The sequence below is a fragment of the Delphinus delphis genome, chromosome 7 (genome assembly GCF_949987515.2).
Source record: "Delphinus delphis chromosome 7, mDelDel1.2, whole genome shotgun sequence".
NCBI lineage: Eukaryota > Metazoa > Chordata > Mammalia > Artiodactyla > Delphinidae > Delphinus > Delphinus delphis.
Window position 1 is genome coordinate 31,279,362 of NC_082689.1, and position 24,326 is coordinate 31,303,687.

General features: G+C 36.5%; 1 protein-coding gene across 2 annotated transcripts in view; it reads right to left on the reverse strand.

Annotated features, from left to right (window-relative positions):
• PARD3B (par-3 family cell polarity regulator beta) overlaps positions 1-24,326 on the reverse strand; it is a 1,056,812-nt gene that overhangs the window by 914,819 nt on the left and 117,667 nt on the right. For both annotated transcript variants that reach the window (XR_009520117.1, XM_060016243.1), the window contains exon 2: positions 12,778-12,879. Coding sequence is in view for 1 of the 2 variants with exons in the window: in XM_060016243.1 (XP_059872226.1) it covers positions 12,778-12,879 (102 nt within the window). In the remaining variant the exon portion in view is untranslated. The remainder of the gene's footprint in view (positions 1-12,777; positions 12,880-24,326) is intronic.

Here is a 24,326-nt window from a genome sequence, read left to right on the forward strand (position 1 = left end):
AAATATTCCCCATGTCCATGCTCTGAGCACTCTCACTGCCTTAGTGACAGAAAAAAATCCCCATTTAGGGGCTCAGGGCACCTTGGCAGTCTCTGCACTGCCCTTGCTACACAAAGGTACCTCTTTAAAACCTGAGTAAGGGAAAGGAGGAGATGAACCATACATCAGGTCAAGGCCCCCCATCTCTCTCCAGATGATTTGAGAAAACTATGATAAATACCAAAGGTCTTCACGGCTTAAGGGAAGCTGGAGTATCACCCACCTTATTGTCTCATGCCATTGGAGAATTACTTAGATTACTATACTGCACTCCAAGTTCTGGCAAATTTCTTGAACTGCCTGAGTTCTGTTTTGTTTTTTAATTTGTTTGCTTTAAATATTTGCTTCAGTTTCTTGATGTAAATATTGTATCTAGTTAAAGAGAAATCCCAATATTTCAAGGTTAGCACCAAATGTTTATTGCATGTTGTTAAAATAAAAGTTAGGAAGACTAGATCAAGAAAAGATTCCTGGGAAAGACAGCCTTTGTGTTCCTCTGTAAGACACACAATCGACTTAACTACTTAAGTTTTAAGTATCTAAGAAAGCCAAAACCAGAACTCTTCCTGATTTCCTTATCCCTAAAATATTAGCTGTGCATATATACTTTTTGAAAGAATTAGTAAAGTGAGAATTTATAGGAAACATAAAACTAATAGTTTAATATCATGAATTATTTCCTTCTAGGAAAAATGTAAACAACAATCATGGGTAATAAAGAATTTAAAGAAAATATAATTCTCACTAACTGGAAAAATTCCCAATTAATCTCACCTATTCAATCAAAGTCAGGCAAACCAACTAATTGAAATATACATTTTAACCTTAGGGGTTTAATTCTTTCACCAACAATTCAAAAAATTCTGAAAGGAAGAAACCAAATAACTTGGCATAACTATGAAATAAATTAAGACAACTTTTCAAATTCACATATAGAACATATATAGAACTAAAAGAGGAAAGAACAAATACACCCCAACCAAGCAGGAATAAAAAAGTGTAAAAGTGGAGCCCAAACTCCTATAATTGTGGGTAACAACTGGGAAACTTTAATCTGTGAGTCACAGAAAAATGCAACTGAAACAGGCTTGAATATAAGGTAATAAACGGCTCATGTAATTGGGCGTCCCAATTAAGATGAACTTCAAGAGTTGACTAAGTCCACTGGCTCAGAGGCCACGTCCCTGAGACCCCCTGGGTGTTGGCTCTCCTCCCATGATGGTTTCTACCTCATGCTGGAAGCTGTAGGATTGCAGTGGTTCCAAGCCTCAGAATAGGACAGAATTCAGAGGAAACTTCTCCCACGTGATAAAAAGAGCTTTCCCAGAAGGCCTCAGCTTACCTCTCCTTGAGCATCTTTGGCCCAAACAGAATCACATCACCATTCTCAAAGTACAGTTGACCTTTGAAGAACAAGAGTTTGAACTGTGCTGGTCCACTTACACGTGTTTTTTTTCCCCCTAGTAAATGTACAGAAAACTACCTGATCCACAGTTGGTTGAATCCTTAGATGTGGAACCACAGACACAGAGGCCAACTATGGGACTTGAGAATTGATGGATATTGGTATCTGTGGTGGGTCCTGGAATCAACCCCCCACAGATATGGAGGGATGACTGTAATCACTGGTACAGGGAACTGGATCACAGATGAAGGCCCACAAGACTCACCCTTAGAGGTGGGTGGTCATATGAGAAAAAACTATGTGAGGAAGAGACAGACCTGAACAGAACTGGAGTTGCCCTAGGAAGGAGAGAGTAGGAATGGATGCTGGGTAAGCAGACAACACTGCACAATAATCAGCTACACAGGCCGACCCCGTATTTCTAGACTGAAACGCATGCCTCATAGGCTTATAGTTGACCTGTAGATGGTCTAATTAAACTCCAAACCTAAAAGAAGAATTCCTGGCAAATGTCTGCTCAACTGTTGCTTACATAGCCTCAATGACCAAAAGCCCATGCTTTATAAAGCAGCACACGCTTCACTGAAGAACTAAGTGTTATATTGAGCTGAAATACATTTCCTTACAACTTCTTTGGCCCAACTTCTTGGGACAGCAATAAGTGAATTTATTCCTTCTTTTCTACGATCATCCAGATATCTGAGGACAGTCAGCAGGCTCCCTTCAATCTTCAAGTGCATCCAGGTTCTGCAGTATTAGCAACATGAGGTAATTCCAATAAATCACCCCAGAGCTTTGTAAAATTTGTATTTAAAGAATGGGCTACTTAGAACACCACATGACATCATGTTAGGTTCATTTCAAACTAATACACAGTGGCTACACTCAGCTAGCCATCTAGAAAATCAAGTTCTCACCCTGTTATCAATTACGGACTATTAGATGCTTCAACTTTTTGTCTATATACAGCTGCATATTTCGCATTGGTGAGCTATGAGAACCATCTCAAATCATGTTATCTTGCAGTCTTTCTGGTCTGCTTATGGTTAAGAATTATGTAAATATGTGTGTTTCACTTGTAACGTATTTTGAATTGAGATTAATCAAGATATTAAATACGAACAGGCTTCTGTGCTATTTTCCTCCTCTGATTAAAGTCTGCACAAGGAGGCTTTCTTCTTTATTGCTAAGGAAATGTCACTTGATCCTTCAAAATTGATTCATAACATCAAAAGAAGGGAAGCTAAAAAGAGAACTTAAAGCAGCAAATAATAAAGTTCAGGAATCCTGCCGAAACTCTGAGTGAAGCTTCGATATTCATGATGGGGAAGTGTGCTTCATCTTTAAACAGAAAAATACATACTTCTAGGACTTTAAAAAGCTTCAATTAAAAAATTTAAGGAAATTAAACATCCTTATTTACTAAAAATTTATCTGTAGACCTAAGTCATCTGTAAATGTAATTTGAACAAGTACCTCAATAGAAGTGTTATAAACATTAATGTGATTTCAAGAGCAGCCCCCCAAAAGTCCATTACAATGTAGCCAGTTAATAAGATACAGTGAGTTTGAGCGCCTGGAAATAGAAGAACCAGCAAGGTAAAAGGTTAACTAAGAGTTTGGTACAGAGCTATTCCCATGAAACTGCTGAATAGATAATATCTCTTGGTGAAAATACCAAGGAGCTACATAGTTGCTTAAGCTTCATGGGCCACCTGTCAGTACTGAGCATACATCCCTGTTGACCTGTTTCATTTTGTTTCTTAAATCATGAGATTCCAGGTATTCAGGTGTTTTTCTTTCCATAGCTTTATCTTATTTCTTGAGATCTCTCTTACCCTAAAAGAGAGACACCCCACCTCCTTCAAAGAGGCACCTAGATCCTTTCCATTTTAAGAAACCTGTTAATCATTAAGAACTAAGTAGTGAACACACACACTCAAATGTTATCAAGGTTCCAGAATCGTGGAAGGTCTGGGAAATTGTCATTATACTGTAGTTTATGCCTTCCTTGTGTGTTACTTGGAAGCTCTGATATCTTTGCTTCCCACCCATTAAATTTCTAAGGGTAAATTCAATCTTCCTCCTTTTAGTTACCTGTCTCTCCCTGTTATTCTCACCTCTGTCCTCTTTCCTAGTGAAAGAGGTCCCTTCCCCCTCATTGAACACCTCACTGGATGACAAGAAGAGAAGACTGTTCTCTTTTCCCATAACCAGCCTCCTCCTCCTTCCAAACTTCTCTCCCATTCCTCTCCTCTGGCTCACTCTTCTTACATCATGGCAAGTCCCTCCTGGACTACAAGTAAACATTTGCTTAAATACCTCCGGACAGCTGCTACAGTGAATAAGGGCAAAAGTGCTAATATTCGCTCTGTACAACATACTTCAAAGTGTTACCAGGTACTTAATTTCATTTGATCCTCCTACCAACTGTGTGTGGTTGGTGGGACAGCAGTAGATGATTTTCAAAATGAGAAAAGTGAGGTTGAAAGAGGTTAGAGTAATAATATGAAAAACCTGGACTCCAACTGCCAAAGCCCCAAGCTCTGCCACATAACACTCTAGAATATTGTTTTAGTAAAGCTGATCTCAGCTAGATACTCAGGGGACGCAACCTGATTAAATTGATACACACTTACCTATTGATGATGTGGTGCTCAATCAGTACTCAGAGGCCTCTATCATTTTTCAAAGAGGATGTTTTATAACTTAAGTAGCTTTGTATTTGGTGTAATTTCAGGTACCTTAATGAGATTGCCATTTGTACCTTATATAATCAAAAGTAGACGTATTTAAAAAATAATAATAATGGTCACATAACTCTTGGGCATAGATACACCTATACAAATAACCTCAAAAGAAGCTATTGCAAGAGAGAACACTAGTAGAACTGGGTCCCATAACATATGGCTAAAGGCATGCTGTAAAGAAAGAAATGCTCATTGATTTTTTTTTTAGAAATACATTTTTAGCTCTAAGGAAAGGATTATTATAATCTCTAGTTTTATTGCCTTTTTCCCTCCAAATTTGAAGTTTTACACATATGTCAAAAATTTTCTTATGTTTTACTTTTGACTGTACTCAAATGCCTAGCTAAATTAACAGCACTATCAAGCTTGATAATTTCTTTCTAACCCCAGTGAAAGCTTTGCACCACAGATGTGCACAGCAAACAAGCACACTCAGATCAAGTATACACACTCCCCACACACACACATCTGCACACAGATTCTCCCTCTCATTCACTCACACACACACTATTGTTGCCAACCAAGGAAGTTGCAGAAGGCACCAGGCCATCACCTGGATTACTTGGCTTTCAGTTACTCTCTCCCAACACCATTTGTCTTTGCCATAATAAGATCACAAAGGCATTGATTCCAAAGTGCTCCTCTGGGATTGAAACATGCCTACAAACTGCATCCTAATAAAACATTTAAAAGACACAACATAGTTTGGTGGAAGAAAAAAGATGGACAATTAAACCTTCAATTCCAGTTATAACTACCACTAACTGAAATCAAACATGTTTATTAAACACCAAACCACAGGTAAGAAGTCCAGGTGTTAAATAATTGAAAAGACTATCCCAATCCTAAAGGAGTATACAAGGCATTTGGAGAGACAAAACTAAGACTTAAGAAGTTAAACCATAATACAATTCTTCAGAATTTCAAGATGGTAATGGATAAATGTTACTAGGCAATAATATATTTTTTAAAAGACTGCTCAATGATTTCTATAAAATCAGAGTGACAGAGAATTCATTCAGAATTAGGACAGTCTGCAAACAAACTAGAAAAAAAATACAATTTGACCTGGATCTTGAAAGATTGCTAAGAACTGAGCAGCAAGAATACAGTCTTTACATGTATAAAGAATGTTATAATTTCCACTGTATTTTCACATACAACTTCTCAACCTTAACAACGACGCTGTGGAAAAAGTTATCATTAATCACTCATTTCATCAAGGGAAAAAACTAGCATTTAGAGTAGTTAAATGACTTGCTCAAGACCTGAAAATATTTATACATATACTTATTCACTCAGTTCAGTTATGAGGTACCAGGCACCTGGAACAACAGCAGTGAACAAAACCCAAGACGCTCTCCTCGTGGAGCTTCCATTCTGTAACATACAGAATGACTCTTGGACAAGCAGGGTGTAGGGCAAGGACACGCCAGACCAGTGGAACATTAAGCAAGCCATGGAGCAAGAAAGCACATGGTACCTAAGAGAATAGTCAGTACCGTAATTTCTTTCTTGTTGAGATTTGAGAAGGTTGAGTTTGAGGAAGATAGTTTGGAGGGATTCTGAGGCCTCTGAACACAATGTATGGCCATGAGCTCTAGCCTTGCTTTAGTATACACTGGAAGGAATGGTATCACTTAAGCAATACTTTAAGAATAATGTAATCTACGTTAATAAAAGTAGTAATATGTTCATTATAATAGCACCTAACACTTATTGATGACTCACTACAAGCCAGGAACCCTCCTAAACACTTCATGTATTAACTTGTAAAATTAGTACTATTTTAGCTCCAAGTGCCCATGAGGAAACTAAGGACAAGAAGATTAAGTAAGTTGCCCAAAGCCAACAGATAGCAGAGCCAAGAGATGAACTGACTCTGCCTGTCCAGAATCCAAACTCTCAGCCACTCTGTGTCCCAGTGCACCTGTGGCAAAGAATAGTTGAAGGGTGTAGAGGGAGAGAAAAGTCTACAAATTCCTTATCAACTAAGTAACTCGGCCTGAGACTTTATTTTAGATTTAAATGTGGTAGCTGCAGACATGCAAAGAGAGGAACATGAATCATGTTAAAAGAATAAACTGGATTAAATATTTTTTAAATAACTGCAAGTTCAAGCCTGGAAGACTAGGAGACTATGCTCTTATTGACAGGAATAAGGAAGTGAGTGGAGGAAACCAACTTGGAGCAGGAAATTGAGCAGTTTTGATCCGAACCAGATGTTATCAGGATCCCAGGGAGGAAATGCAGAACTGGACTCAGCAAAGAAATCAGCTGGAAATATGGAGCCCTGTAACCTATTCTTGGTTCAGATATTTCTCCTTTGCAAGATGATGGGGTTAGGGTACATGACTGCTGAGGTCTCTTCTGGTTCTATAATTCTGTAATTTTGTAATTCTATAAGCAGAGAGTACTCTTTAAAAGTTTGAGATGGAATTTCTTGGTCAAGATAATCCTTTTGGACTTCTGCACTTATTTCTGAAATATTCTCTGAACTTCCTCCCAAAGTGCTTTCAAAACTTCAACAACTGTGAGCCAAAGAAAAACAACCCCAAAATACCATATTCTGATTTGTTAAAAATCAAGGGCTTGAAATAGGTGTTTCTCCTTGAAATGGAATTTTAACAGGCAAAATTAGGACTGAAAAATGAAGTAATTAATACAGGACATTTTTTTTTTAAGGAGTCTAATTTAGAATCCTCTATCCCCAGAAAAACACAATACATCTCAAACTGTTCAACTACATACTGCAAAAGTCATATACTTTATTACCACTAGCCAATAACCTTGCAACCAGTGAACAGGAAGATGGGAAGAAGTCTAAACAAAAACAGTTTTTTTACAAATGCAAAGATTTTGCTTTAGCCCTTCTAAAACTTACAAAAGCATACGTAATCATCAGTATGGTTACTGACCATGAAGAAATGACAACCACTAGTTGAAATATAAACCCTGGTTGTACTCTCCACGACTGTGTCTGTGGGTTGTACTAAAAATACAGTAAAAATACATCATCAGGAAGTATGTCCTGTGAGCTGGTTTCTAGATAGCTGGGGACTCCACAAGAGGGCAACAGAGTGTTCTCAGAAAACAATGTGGGCTTAAGGACTGAGTGTCTGCTTTTAGGTCACTAGTTCACTGTGCGAACCAGTCTACAGTTCAAAACCACATTAGATCCCTGAATGCTTCTTGTACTATTAAACAATATGTCCTGATAAAAGCATTCTCATTTTAAAATTAGTCAAATTGGCACTTTCAGTTCTCAAATATTAATCTAAATGTTTTATCATATCTTCCTATAAAACTATTAAACAATGTAATAACATTTAAACAAATTTAAGGTTTTTAAAAAAAGTTAAAATGTACTATAAAATAGTTTGATATTTTAGTATTTAAATTTTAAACATTTAATGGTTAAATCAAAACACACAGGTAAAAACTGCACTAATCACACTGTCAAAATATTATTATTGATGTAACAGTTAACATTTGAGTGCTTAACTATATACCATACTGGACTTAAAAGTTTTTATAGTTTATGTCGTTTTCCTACACTGACCCTGTAAAACTAACATGTCCATTTTACAAATGGGCAAATCAAGAGTGAAGAAACATGCCCAAGCACACACAACTAATAAGGGATAAAGTTGAACTGAAACTGTAGTATCTGAGGCCCAGATTTCACAGGTGACCCAGGGGGCCAACCTGCCCTCGCTGGAGTCCAGGAAAACCACTGGCGCCTCTCCAAAATGAACCCCTATGATAGTCAAAGACAGAAACATTCTCCCCATGCACTTTACCACGTAATTTTACTTTCGTATATTTAATAAAACCATGGCAGTAATCCAGTTTACATAATAGAAGTTATACATTGCCATATTTCAGTATTGTATTGCAATTGTGTTCTACAACCAACTCAAGAAATAATAAAGACAATTAACTAGGAAAACAATCATTAAACAAGTGCAATACTCAGAGGTTCTCACACTCGAAAAATATGAGTGAACATTAAGCGTTGCAGTGGCTTATTAAGCATCAGTCTTCAGATTTCTTAGAGCCTTTACATATTGCAACGAGAAACTGATGAGTATTACACAGCTCTTGGGTATGGCATTGAAATGACTGGCATACAAGAAAGACAATAGCCTAACTACCAAAATGTTTAACATCCAGGGCCCCAAAGAGTGAAGGCTCACCCAATAAATTAAGAATCAATTTGTGATAGATTCTGGAAGGAATGCAAAGAGCAATCAACTGATCTGAAGTATATTTTCCTTGTCCTACAGGATATTAAAAGCTGAGTTAGTATTAAACTTGAGAAGACCATCATCACTTTAAAAGTTTAAAATAGGATAAGAGACAGTGTATTACCGTCCTATTGCTGCTATAACAAATCACCTCAAACTTATTGAATTCAAACAAGGCAAATTTATCTTACAGTTCTGGAGAAGTCTGAAATGGCTCTCATTGGGCTAAAATCAAGGTGTCAGCAGGGCTGTGCTCTGACTACAGGACAAGCTGTTCCCTTGCCTTTTCCAGCTTCCAGAAGCTGCCTACATTCTTTGGCTGCATTTTCAAAGCCAGCATTGTCCCATTGATACTTTCTCACACTGTATGTCTCTAACCCTGACTCCCCTGCCTTCCTCTTTTATTTATAAGGATCCTTGGGTTTACATGTAAATATTCCAAGATAATCTCCTCATTTTAAGGTCTTTCACTTAATTACATCTTCAAAGACCCTTTGCTATGTAATATAGATACTCACAGGTTCTGAGCATTAGGATGTCTAATGTCTAATTAGAACATCTTTGGGGGCCCTCCCTACCGCAAATAGCACAGAATATAGTGTCCTGCATATAGTGCACACTATATATGTGAAACTGCACATAACGGTTAGACTCCAAATGTATTCTACTAGTCCATTTGGAATTAAACTGTACCTGTAACCCAGATCCTGGAAAAGGAGCTACGAAAGACCGCAACAGGGGTAGAACTGGCAGGACTTTGCACTAAATTAGATGCAGGCTGCAGGCACAGAGAGCTGGAGTTAACCATACATGCATGGCATACTAGTTCTGAATTAATTTTGTTATTCTCCATAGTCCTATTACATATCTTTTCTTAACTATGGTGGTAACTGTGTAAAAGTTTATGATTGATGAATTTTCATAATTAGAAATCACACATAGAGGGCTTCCCTGGTGGCGCAGTGGTTGAGAGTCCGCCTGCCGATGCAGGGGACACGGGTTCGTGCCCCGGTCCGGGAAGATCCCACATGCCGCAGAGTGGGTGGGCCCGTGAGCCATGGCCGCTGAGCCTGCGCGTCCGGAGCCTGTGCTCCGCAACGGGAGAGGCCACAACAGTGAGAGGCCCACGTACCGCAAAGAAAAAAAAAAAAGAAATCACATATACAAACACCCAACACACTGCCTTGGCGTATTGTAGAAGAACAAAATAGAGTGTGAAAATTTAAATTCTAGGTTCCAGAGGCTGAATCTGCCACTTACTACCTGTGTGATCTTCGGCAAGTGACTTTCAATTTCTGTGTTCTCAGAAATTAAAAATGGGGATCATACACAGCTCTTGCCTGCAGAGTTGCTCTAAAGATATGTAAGTGCCAGAGCCATTCTGGGCCACTGTCAGCGTTCAATGAAATGTTAAGTCATTATTGGGTGAACTAAGTCAGTAGCCTTGAGCATCCAGAGAAGAGACATGCATGTAAAGTTGTCAATTCCTAGTTATCCCATAGAACTTGAAGCAGACTGATACATAAACCTGAAGAAACTTGAGAATGACGGTCACAAATAGTTAAGTTTTAGCACCACATTTTGCACAAATACTAGTTATCATAAGATGCAAAATGCCAAAGCTGCTCCAGTAATATTTTGGCAAAATACAGGCTAGAAATAGTGCAACATGGCAAAAACTTGTTTCTCCTGTGAAGGGGCGCTCATGGGAAATCAAGTTAAAATAAAACAAAACCTGCCCAAAGAGACACCGCATATGCATTATGCACTGTGTTGGCCAAAGGAATAACAGAAGACCACTTGCAGCACCAGAAATTTTGAGAGTCATTTCTTTAGAAAATCAATTAAATCTATTAGCCCCTTGACTGATTTTTAAGTAGAATACCATCTAACCTCTAACTTCAGTCTCTACTGAAGTGTACTGGTTGGCTTTTTCATACACTACATAAACGGCTTCAGCCTACACTGCTTTCCGATTCTAAGTTTCTGTTTTTCCTGCCTCATCCTTTCCAGCTAGGCCTTCAGTGGTTCCTAATGGTGTTTCTCAACTGCAGTCAGAGTCTTTCCTAGAGCTGAGGTATGTGAGCTTTAGCACAAGGATTACGTACATCCACCCATGTCTCTCTGCACTTCCTTCTCCATAAATTCTAAATGTAAGAGATGATTAGGTAACCAATTTGAAAAAGAGGAGAATTGTAGTTTTATCCAAGCTCAATACTATCTCAAAGGATCTTGGGAGAGTTTGAAATGTCACTAAACAACCACAAGCATCATATATAATTACTGCTTAATCTAAAATGACAAAAGGTTAAAAGGGCTGGCAGAAACTTCTTTCCACACTAGACAAATGGACTATAAGGAAGTTAAGACTGCAGAGAGAATGTCAGAAAAAAATAAATAAATAAGTAATGCTGTTTTTTTCACTTACGTTATTTTAAAAAATTAAAAACGGGAGTACAATTATTTCTGGTAATATCAAAAGTGTAAATTCTTACCAACTCTGAAGAACAATACCAATTAGGCTTCATGTAGCTGTGTTAAAGCAGATTAAAGGAATGGGTAAACCTGTACCCAAACAGTACTAATTCTTTGCTAGGATTTTAACTGATCATCTCACTTTTCTACCTCATTTAGTAATGGTGGTGAAGTCCTTTTAAAAAAGGTTATACATAATAAAGCTGTTTCTGTGTCTAGTAAATGAATTATGGTTACAAAGTACAATGCCAAGGTAGTTAAAAATCATTCTCTATAGGACAAATGATTTCCCTGGGCACTGTTCATGGAATCATCCATTCTGGAAAGAGCTCTTGGATGAGGCTGGGGTAAGACATTTTCTTCAGCCCCTTCTTAAACCTGCCACATTTCAGCTTTTCATTTTAATACACTGGACTTCAGTGACACTGGAGATGGGAAGACCTTCTTCATTAATAAACAACCCAAATACCTAGAGTATTTCTAAGGAAGAAGGTAGCTGTAGAGAAGAAAAAAGTAAAAAAGGGAAAAACAGAAGTGAAAGTCCTCCTCTTGTGTCGTGAAGGTAAATACTACATTATTTACCAGGAGACCAAAAAATAAGAAGTGTGCATCAAAATCACAAACAGCAAGAATCAACTGCAGAGAGGAAAGCTTTCTTTTTTGCTCTAACTCAAGTGTTCTTTGAGAATCCAGTTTGGATAAAATATTGTACCCGATATTATTAATACAAGGATCAAAAGGGAATTAATATCTCCCAGTCTGTGCCCTCTAGGAGCTTACAATCTATTTCGGGAGATAAGTTCCTTATGAAATGGCTAATTAAAATGCAAAGCAAATGAGAGTTGAATTCCAACAGAAAACAGGGAAAATAAATGTACAGAATGTCTGCAAAGACTAATGTAAATTTCAATGGTCCAAAAAGATCTTATGGGAAAGGAAAAATGCAAATTTTATCTAAGTTCAATAAAGCAGTTATTTATATTCCAATCCAGTTGATTAAAACACACAAATACCCCTACCCCACCATAAAAATACGGAGAAACGTGTTTACAGACTTAAATTAGCCTAGTACTAAGAGCCTAAGGATGCACAGCAGAAGAAACTTAGAAGCAAGGATCTTTCAGGGAAAGCTGCAGTTCAATTCTGGAGAACACATTAGCCATTGATCAGAGAGCCCCAACACAGATGCAGTGAAAAACGATATATCTCAACAGCATAAGCCAGTGTATTGCATCTGAAGAGTTTAGTTTTACACCTTTTTCAGTTTAGCATCAGAAGATTAATGCCATTAAAACAAGGTAATTGCAATGGGATTATTCGCAAGTAAGTGGCAAAACATGTTCAAACTTTTTGAAATATTCAAGTCAGCGTATTTCACTGTAGCAATAAAAACAAAAACTACCACTCAAGATAGTTGCTTGCCAGCTACTTTAAGGAAAATCTTCACCACAGTTCTTCCCAAGACTTTGCTCTCCACTATATACTCTCCTTTGAAACACATTCAAATCTCAGGCATTAAATTGAATATTAACGGGCCAAGAATAAACTCCAGAGCCAACAATGACAATGAGAACTCCAACAGCTTCAGAGCCTGACACTAATTTACTGAGGCGTATCAGGAACTCTTGGGAATGAAGTATCTGCTAATTAGACCACCATGAACAGACTCCCAAACCTTGACAAAGTTTTTCCCAGCATCTGATGATGAACTGTGATTTATGGGCTGTCTAGGTAAAACTCGAACAGATGGTATCTTTTAACAATAATTGACACATGAGTTTGTTAAGGATCTCAATCTCTGGAAAAACATGTGGCTCTACAGAGGAAAACAAAGAAGAACATTTTTAGAGTCATCTACCTTATCTTTGTCTTCCACGACATCTGCCAAGACATCATCTGGATCCAGGATTCCTCCATCTGTGTATTCTAAGTGATGAATCTTCACCCAGTACCCAGGATCCTGTGGTAGAATAACCAAGAAGTTTCATGACTAAAACTTTTTTAAAAATGTAAAATACATTCTAATTTTTAAAATAGACTCCTTAAAAATATGCTCTAGCAATAATAAAAGTTTTAAACACCTAAAACAAATGTTATCTGTTTATCGGGATAAATCTGTGGCATGTTTATCCTGTTTAACTTAAGTCAGTCAATGTATACATATTTTATCCGTTTTCCTGGAAGATAAATTGCAATGGAAAAATAAATTGCCCCAGCCTTTTGTAAAGCATATTCAAGGAATTTTGAATAACCTTCACTTTAGGTAATCCCAAGAATAATCTGGACAAAGAAAGATCTTCTCAAGGGTACTTTCTGAAATTGGGGATTCGAAATTCAAACAGATTCCTAAAGCTGTAGGAAAAAAATCATAAGGCAGAAATCTGTGATGGTAATAACTATCACCTCAGATATACAAATGCAATGAGAGGACCAACATCCTCTTCAACTCTTTTTATCTCTGTGCTGTGCACATATTCTCAACTCTAAGATTGGCGATGACATCTGGAGCAAGAACTCCAGCATGGATTTCCAGTCCCTGAAGCACGGCAGCAACTAGAGCAATGTTCACAGTCAAACAGGGGCGGAGGGTGGTGGGCATCGCTGAATTGGGGTAGTGATTTAGGAGATTTCCAAGTATTGCTTTTTAAAAATTGCTTAGGAGTGTAAAGCGTAAGGAAAGGAATTACTTTCTCAAAATTTGATATGTAGCTAGATACTCTGCTCTGATCCAGCTCAGTTACTTATATACTGCCTATTTCTGGAAAAGATATGGAAGTGATCCATTATGACAATAAGAACATGAATCAATGAATGAAGAAAAACATTAGTACAGTTTTTACCAGAATACCCAAGCTATAATCAATTTGGTTCTGTGATGCTTAGAAAGTCCCTCAATGTGGGAAACTTTTGAGCTATGGGCACCCGGTATCCACTATAGGAATAGATACCAGTTTGCAAGAAGACATAACAGTTTTCCTGGGATAAAGCTCTAAACCTTTACTACATGAATCTTTGTAAAGGGTAAGCCCTAATATAACCCTCAGAATTCAATTGTAATTTTGGAAAAACTAATAGAAATAGTTGCTATTTAGCCTTCACTGTAGCTGTCCCCCAGTAAAAGGCAAGGACATACTATTAAATAATAATTTTTTAAATTTTATTGTATTTATTTTTTTATACAGCAGGTTCTTATTAGGTATCCATTTTATACATATTAGTGTGTATATGTCAATCCCAATCTCCCAATTCATCAATAATAATTCTTTTAAAGCAACTATTCAGAGGGCTACTGATATGCGGCTCAAGTACACAGCTTTTCAGTAATCAACTTGATAAAGTGATAGGCTTAAAACATCTGAAGGAATCCTCCTTAGGTAATCTTTCAACATTTCAAAATTCAGTTTTCTATAGAGCATCTAAAGAGCTCTAAGATTCCAAATAGAATGAAAGGAATTTATTTTGTTTCTAATACTAGGCTTATAGGTGGAAACACTAATGATTTATTAGGAAACAGCCCAATTCTATTTGGCCCACATAGAGATCACAAAGATATAAGCAGTGACTATACAACCAAGTAAGAAAAGCATCCATAGCTCTGATTCTTTAATCAAAGAGCTTCGCCAACACAAGGATAATTGTGCTATAAAAGGTAAGCTTAATACAACAGACTAGATTCTAAATAGTGAAGATACTCTGGTAGACAAAACACTGGAATATACAGAAAAGAGAGCAAAATAAAACTGCCCCCACAATCTTTGGGAATTGTTATCTTTTTTAGTCTGGCCATGCTACAAGCAATGTACTTCTCCAAATCTACGCAGGACTTCTGGCTGAAACCTATAGAATATTGTATTTTTCCTTATAAAAAATTCTTCTTACATAGTGTTCCATTTCATTAATTTCCAGAGTTGGGTTCTGATATATTATAGCTGTACAGATGAAATCTGTTGATTGTAACCATGTTTATAAAAGGTGATGTATTCTAAAGAGTGTGCTTTTTTATATTCAATCTTTTAAAATCAGACATCAAGTTGTCTGCTTTCTTCTCATACTGTTTGGAAAAGCAGATTTTATCACCTGAGACTAAGGTAAACCCCCAACGACTGCGGTATAAGGTATACCTCTCTTCCTGCCCAGAGAGATGAAAACCAAAGACTCAGATTTAAACTAGGGAAACTCAGGAAATAGCAGGGGACAGGATCTGATCAGTGGCAAAGGGGACAGCAGACAAGTTGGCAGCAAGATGGGTTGTTAAGTCACATAGCATTCCTCCCTCACACACACTTGTAGGATCTAAGACCTGGAAATCAGGCACAGGAGTTGAAACTAAGATATTTATCTCCAGTTTTGATTCAAAAGAGTACAGAACTTAAGTTTTACAAACTTATAATCAAGTGAAAAAGTAATCTGATACATTTTGGAATCGTATATTCAAATTCAATCTGAAAAAAGATTTTAAGTGAGTTACATGGTGCCAGAACATAAGACGACTCTTTGCAATTTTAACTCTGTTCTACACTGGAATGTATAAAATGGCTTTATCAAAGGAAAGAGTAGGCCAATGACGAGCACGCATCTAACACTGAACAAAAACTGACAAGCTGTGTGAAAGCAGTCTCAGAGTTAATATTTCACACATCAAGAGAGGTATATCAACACAGTATGTACCAACTGTAATTTTGTCCCCACGGCGTTTTGGCCATGGTGCTATAGATCACTTTAACAAAGTACACACAATATTAGCAGCCAACAAGCCATCATAAGACCATAAATTTACCCTGACTACTTTATGCATGTAAAAATTTCAACCATTACATCACAGTCAACATTTTGCGTTTCATTTACTTGGTTTTATTACCACCATGAATAAAACTGATCAAACATGAAAAGGTGTTCACATATATGTCTTCGTTCACCCAATTAATCACTTGGAAAAGTTTACTCTATTTTTCATAATAGTGACATTTAATCTACCTTTATATTGTACGAATATCTATAATATGCATAACTTTTAAATTATTTTGAAAATAAAGTATGTCTGCTATGCAATAAATCGTATTACTTACACTCCTAGATCATTTAAGTATTGAAAAATAACATAATATACATTATGTTTCCTCTACTTCTGATAGTAGCTTATCCATTTTTTAAGTAATGCAGTTAACTTAAACCCTACTGGAATTTGGAAACTAAAAATAGTCTACAAGGATGAATTGGAAAATGGAAAAAAAAAAAAAAAGGTATGCATTATGGAAAGAAGACAGTTACAGGGTACTTTTAATGATCAATGTAGAAATTGTTCCAAACACGTATTGATATTACCAGCAACAAATATCTTTCACTGTGGGCAGATGACATAAAATTTGACCCCATACCCTAGAAAATGTATAGTACCCAAAGTTTCAAAGAATAGTAAACTTCCATCTGCAATGCGTAGAGGAGTAGACTGGAAAGCCAGATACTACAATGTTGTGACTACCAAGCACTGAGATTATGTCAATGATCAAGAGAGGGTTTCTCAGCAAAATGCTTCTGGTGCAAGAGAAAAGTAGCCTGCGTGGCAGCAAGGTCCCAAAGTGAGGAGGAGAGTGCTGTGAAGGAAAAGCCAAAAGGTGGCAAAGGGCTGTGTTTATGAGTGGGCTGTGTTTACAGTGCTCAATAATTTAACAAGGTTCTTGGTGGCTTCACGTTTTCACAAGAAAAATCTTACCCACTGGAACATAAGAATAATTATAAAATGGAAGTTAATAGAAAATTAGAATTTTCCTTGTACAATTTAATTTCATGAACTTGGTGGGATGTATCCATAAAATGAGATTTCACCATTTTCATCATTATCTTCATCATTATAGCAGATCATTTGTTTTAGTGCCTACTACAGGCCAGGTGCAATAGGTACTGCGTGTTTTATAGGGTTAACTCGTTTATCTTCCAACAGCCTCATCAAATAGTTATCAACCCATTCTACAGATGAGGAAAACAAGGCATGAGTAGGTGAACTGACTTACCAAAGGTCAAATGCTTCCTAGACAGCAGAGCTAAGGTGCATTTTTTAAACATAGAAAATCTTTTAGATTAAAGAACTTAACAAAAAGCACAATTACCCAAGAAGGGCATCAGATCCATTTCTATCTACTAAGTATATGGATCCACGCAAGTCGTCATTACTCTGGGCCTCTGTTGCTTCATCATTAGTGAACCTGGAGGCTCTATGGCCCTCTGCATAGGGCACCACACGGAGGTCAAAGTGTAGAGGACACAAAGGGGCAATAATGGAAGGCCCCAAAGCCTTTGTGTTAGTGTGTCCAGTGTTTCACAAGCGAGAGAAGCTTCAGAGCATAACTGCTCATAATCATGAAATCAAAGGTTTGGGAAGCAGTGGGGAAAAAGAGTAGAAAGGGAGCTTGAGGTGTCAGGTTGGATAGAGAATTATGAAGTTTTTATGTGCATGCACATTTTAACTAACTACTTCTATCATAATCCTCTGGTGTTACTCTCCCTTCTACCCAAGATCAAAAGAGAACCAGATGCCCCAGAATGCACCCAGGAAACACAGCAGTCAGAGCAGGCCTGGAGACTACTGGGACAGGCAGAGAGCAGGAGTCTCTGAATAACCAACCACAGACAGCGTAGGGAAGAAGAGTTCCCAAAAATGATGCCTGAGCAAAACCTAGCAGAGCAGTACTGACACCTGAAAGAAAAGAATTAAGCCAGAAAGAGCAGTACTGACTACAGAGATTATTATGAGCTGGCCCTGACTTCAGAAAAGGCCTCCACCTTACTGAGATAGATCAAGCACAAACTTGAGAAAAGATTAGGAGGGGAATATGAGCTGATGCCACTTTATTCAAGTATGTTTCCAAAGAATCCAGGAGAACTAGAACGGGACCAAGGGTTTTTATGCTGGGCTGCAAGTAATAATACCTAGTGAATTCAACAACAGAATTATAAACTTCAATTTATATATAAAGTGAAGGTGAGTCAATCAATCTGTAAGTTCATCTCCAGTTTTAAAAATCTATGATCCTACAAACAGAAACTTGACATTGCCATGCTAACATCAGATAAAGGAGACTTTAAGAAATATTACTAAAGGTAAAGAGGGACATTTCTTAACGATATAAGGATCAATCCAACTGGAAGAAAACAGTTCTAAATCTGCATGTACACAACATAACTTTAATACATATACTGCAAAAATGGACAGATATTTAAAAAATACACAAATTCACAATCACAGTGGGAGACTTTTGATAGGAAATAAAAGTCAGTAAAATATAAATCATCTGAACAGCACAATTAACAAAGTAACCTCATCTATTTATATCACATATATACAAAACACTATACCACAAAAGACTAGAAAACACATTCTTTACAAGTACACATGGAATATATACCAAATTTCAGAAGTCTGGAATCATTCAGAATATGATCTCTGATCATAGTGGAATCAATTACAGAGAGAAATCTCGAAAATGCCTGGCTATTTGGAAATTAAGAAATAAAGTTATGAATAATACATAGATAAAAAATAAATGCAGTTAGAAAGTAGTTTATAACTTAAAAATAATTAAAATAACAAAAAATGTGGGATGCAGCTAAAGCAGTGCCCAATGGAACAGTTATAGCCTTTACTGCACATATTAGCAAAACAGAAAAGCTAAAGTCAAGAAGCTAGAAAAGAACAGCAAAGACAGAAGGAAGGAAATAAAGACCAAAATAATCAATGAGTTAATAAATATAAAACAAATATAAATCGAAGTTGGTTCTATAAGTGCCTTGATAAAATTGATACATACCTAGCAAGACTGATAAAGAAAAAAAGAGAAAACATAAATTTCCAGTATTAAGGAAAAAGATAAACAATACCATCATAGATCTCACAGTAAGACGATACTGCAAAAACTTTTAGACCTCTAAAATTGTCAACTTATATAAAATAAGCAAATTCTTTGAAAAATATAACTTGCCAAAACTGACAATAAAAAGAGAAAATACACATGGAAAACAGTACAGAGGTTCCTTAAAAAACTAAAAATAGAGCTACTATATGATCCAGCAATCCCACTCCTGGGCATATATCCAGAAAAGATGAATACTAATTCAAAAAGATGATACATGTACCCCAATGTTCATAGCATCACTATTTACAATAGCCAAGACATGGAAGCAACCTAAGTGTCCGCTGACAGATGAATGGACAAAAGAGATGTGGTATATGTAATACAATGGAATACTACTCAGCCATAAAAAAGAATGAAATATTGCCATATGCAGCAACAATGGATAACCCTAGAGATTATCATACTAAGTGAAATAAACCAGAGAAAGACAAATATATGATATCGCTTACATGTGGAATCTAAAAAATAATACAAATGAACTTATTTACAGAACAGAAACAGACTCACAGTCATAGAAAATAAACTTATGATTACCAAAGGGGAAAGTGGGAGGGGAGAGATAAAATAGGATTATGGGATCAACAGATACACACCATTATATATAAAATAGATAAACAAGGATTTACTGTACAGCACAGGAAACTATATTCAGTATCTTGTAGTAACCTATAATGGAAAAGAATCTGAAAAACGTATATATGTATAATTGAATCACATTGCTGTATACCTGAAACTAACAGAATATTGTAAATCTACTTCAAGAAAAAATATATATAAATTAAAAACAATTTTAAAAATGAATCTACTATCTTAAAATATTCCCATAAAGAAAATATCAGGCTCATATTACTTCACAGATAAAATCTTCCTAATGTTTAAGGAAGAAATAGTGTCGATAAAATACTTCTGAAAACTAGAAAAAGACTTTTCCCATCTCGTTTTATGAGGACAGCATAACATTGATAACCAACACCTTACAAGGACATTACAAGAAAATTATAAAAATTTGCATATGGACACATATCCAAAACTCTTAAATAAAACATTTGTAAATCAAATTCAGTGATGTTTATAAAGGATAATACATCATAACCAAGTGGGATTTATTCCAGTAATGCAAGAGTGGTTGAAAATCAAAAATCAACCAAGGTTATTCACCAAATTAATCGGGGAGAATAAGGATAAAAATTATATGATCACCACAATGAATGTAACACAAGCAGGTGAGAATATTTACCACCAATTCACAATACCTTCTTAGCAAACAAGGTGAACCTTTAACTAAACAAGGCAAGAAAAAAAATTTTTAAGGGTAACAATTATAATAGCATCAAAAATATCAAATATTTAGGAATAAGTCTAACAAAAATGTGTAAACCGTCTTATGCTAAACCACAAAATATTAGGAAAAATTGAAGAAGTGTTTCATGGATTGAAAGGCTCAGAAGTGTGAAGATTTTGATCCTGCCCAAATTGATAAGGTTAGGGTTAGGATTGTGAGGATTTGGGACACTCAGAACTCTCAGACCCTAACGATATAAGTATAAATTTATACAGTTATTTTGGAAAATACTGGCAGTATCTGAACAGAACACTGCATAGAGCTGAACATAAACATCCACATAGCTTTGTAATTCCACTCCCAGGTATGTATCCAGAAGAAATGAGTATATAGAATTACCAAAAGACACATAGTGGAACATTCATAGCAGGATTATTCCTAATATTTAAAAATCTGGAAATAACGCAAATATTCATCACCAGTAGAATGGACAAATACCATGTCCATGCAATGGAATACCAAACATCAACACGAATAAACAAACTACAATTTTACACAACAATGGGTGAACCTCACAACACAGCATTGATCAAAAAGAGACTAATACCAAAAGAATTACATACTATATAATTCCATGTATAATAAGCTCAAAAACAGGCTGTACTAATTCAGTGTTAGAAGTCGGGAGACTGGTTACCCATGAAGAGGAGAAGGGCAGTGAGTGAAAGATACACAAAGGGGCTTCTGGAGCAATATTCTATTTCTTGATGTGTATGCTGGCTACACTTATTTGTACACTTTTCTGTATTTGTGTTATACTTCTAAAACTTTACATAAAAATGAAGCTGTGACAAAGCGAGAGAGAGGCATGGACATATATACACTACCAAACGTAAGGTAGATAGCTAGTGGGAAGCAGCCGCATAGCACAGGGAGATCAGTTTGGTGCTTTGTGACCGCCTGGAGGGGTGGGATAGGGAGGGAGGGAGACGCAAGAGGGGAGAGATATGGGAACATATGTATATGTATAACTGATTCACTTTGTTATAAAGCAGAAACTAACACACCCTTGTAAAGCAATTATACCCCAATAAAGATGTTAAAAAAAAAAAAAAGAAACTTTTTACTTCAAAAACTGATTTCTTTTTTCAAACTGAAATACCCAGTGGTTCCCTTCACACACGACATCTCTACAGATAAACAAATACAGATCACTAAAAAGCTGTTTAGAACAAGTTTCCTTAGAAGTAAAAGAACAAATCCTAAGGCAAATAAATGCAGGAGTCCCCACAGATGGGGAAGCCAGATTACCCCACCAACAGAACAGGCAACTCAGTGACCACCAGTTACTCAAAACCTCTAAGACCTACAGAGGTGGCTTAGTGCACCACGGGCTTCAATGAGCTGACAGTGTGACAAGTCAGTGAGAAATGTTACACGTGTCTCAGGCTGTGATAGAGGTACTGTGTCCAGAACAGAACAGGTAATAATCTCATCCTATGCTAACGTGGTCACCCCACATTTAAAATAGGTTTTCAAATTTTATTGAGATAATTATTAACAAGCTGGAGAGCATGCATATGGGGTTCCGTGGAACTAGGGCAGCCCCCTCATCGAAACACATAATTTAGGTTTGTTTAAACAAAGGGAAAAATTTCACAATTTCAAACACAGTAGGGCCACAGTTTACAAGGCACTGAGCTCTTGATACTCAATAAGGCAAAAATCTCTTATGGTTAAAATTATCTTTGAAAATCTTTCAGGTTAGTCTCCAATATGATATCTTCCTATCCCTTTTCAGTCAGTCTAACACTACTTATTTTTCATCCAGGACTAGAACATATTATCACCTTTTCAGTTAAGCACCAAAGTATCTGGATTATGTTGGAGATCATTTTCTGTGAAAATGCTTACCTTAAGTATTTAGAATCACACTCAGGCCAGAGATAGACTCAGTACCATAAGCACATGTGAACTGAAACAACAGAGGTGGTAGCAGAGTCTCTCATTTCATGCTTCCTCTGGGATATGTGCTCATTGCTCATACAAGTTACGTTAGCTATTGATACATTACGCAACTTATCCCCCTTTTTCCTTGGTTGAGCTTTTACAGACGAATCTGTGAAATTTAAATGACTGTATGAGACTCATCAAATCCAAAGGCTGTTACATACAAGAAAGATTTGACTTGTTCTGTACTGCTCCAAAAAAGTTACATAAAGAAAAGAGATGTAGCATAAGAAAGAGCTTCTAAAAAGAGCTATCCGAGAGCAGAGTGCTAGAGGAAAGAGCTAGAGGTTATGACAGTTACTTGTAGAATGCTGTAAACCTTCTTCATTCATTCATAGAAAGATGCACACACAATTGATAGTATCTGTCAAAAACAGTCTTTGGAGTTATTGTAAAAGACATCAACATCATAGCAGCAAGAAATTCTGGATTTAATTGGTTGTATCAAGTAAAGCTTGAGTTGTATGAATTTGTGTTCTCAAATTCTTATTAAAATTCCTGGTAGAGTATGATGAAATAGTGAGCTCTCCATTCCCATAAGGAGTCAAGTAAAGGCTAGACAGCCCTATCTCAAGGATGCTGTAGGATAACAAATGGGAACTGTGTGATCCTGAAGATGCCTTCCATCTCTCAAACCAACAGCTTCTAGAAATTCAAAGGTCCTTAGGTCTTGGAATCTACACCTAGAGAAACTTCTTGAACGAAGACATTTCTGCTATATCAGAAGAATGTTTTCAGTAGCTCAGCATAATTCCAGTGATTGTGCATCTCCAAGCAGGAAGTCCATGAGCCAAACACCTTTAATATCCCAATGCATCAGTTATTTTAGTGTCTTGCTGTGTAACCTAAAATTTCACTGATTTATTAACAAATTTCAGAAAAAGGTCCTCCATCCCCAAAGTAAAAGAATTATGCTGGTAGAGGGGAAAAAAAAACCCTGAGAATTTTATATTGCAGTCTGATTGGGAACTTGCAAACATGGAAGGACCAACTGTATCACACCATCTAACACGTGGAACTTGAGCATCAACAGATTTTGATATACAAAGGTCATGCCACAAGGAAGGTAGTTGGCTTGTGATACACAATTCTCAACAAATTAGTCTCAGCATTAGAGCCCCACAATTCCAAGGGAAATTCTCAATTTTATCTCATAATCCAAGTTTTGATAATATTACTCATTCTTTTCAAGCAGAAAGAAAAAGATTTAAGCATGAAGACATAAACTTCATTTGCTAGTTCATGTATCAACTAAATATTAATCACTCCATGTCATTTTTCATTCAGCTTTGTGAAGTAACCATAATCTCAGCAATTTTCTTTACTACAAGACTTTAAAGGTTCATTTTTCATCATGGGATTAACCTAAACTCATGAGGAAAAACATTCCAGATACCTAGATTATTTTTGAACAAAAGACAAATTTTAATTATTTTCAAATCTGCTGCCTACATCATCACAGCATACTCTCTTTATATGAATGGGGAAATTTCCTTTTCCTATGGATCTAAGAGTGAGTTAAATGCATAAAAGTATACTCCTTATGTAAATCTTCAGGATTAAATATACTGTAATCTTAAAATGAAAAGTTTTATCAGGAAAATCAAATGTTAAAGTCTGAAATCAACAAAAATTACACCTTTAATTGAATTATCTATTTTGAAAGATTCCCTGTATGAAAGATTTTTAAAACATTAAACCATTATAATTTAATAACACTGAAACACAATGTTTCAAAATAATTTTAAAGAAAACAGCTGATTTTTTCAAATCCTGTTTTCCATTAATTGTTTTCAAATGAAATTTTATAGTCCAAAGACCTGGATGCCAAGGTTTTAGAAGCTTGTGTGGTCCAAAGGAATGCAGAGCCTACAGCCAAAGAATGGAAGTGGCCAGGTCTCCAAAGAGAAGGACAAATAATTTTTTTAAAGAAGTTATTTCATCATAAAACCCTAAAAAGTATTCTGCTACAAAACGAATTTTTTTAACATTTTTTATATATTTATTTTATTATTTTTTTGGCTGCGTTGCGTCTTCATAGCTGCACGCGGGCTTTCTCTAGTTGCAGCAAGCAGGGGCTACTCTTCATTGTGGTGCACGGGCTTCTCATCGCAGTGGCTCCTCTTGTTGCAGAGCACGGGCTTCAGTAGTTGTAGCACGCGGGCTCAGTAATTGTCGCTAGCAGGCTCTAGAACACAGGCTCAGTAG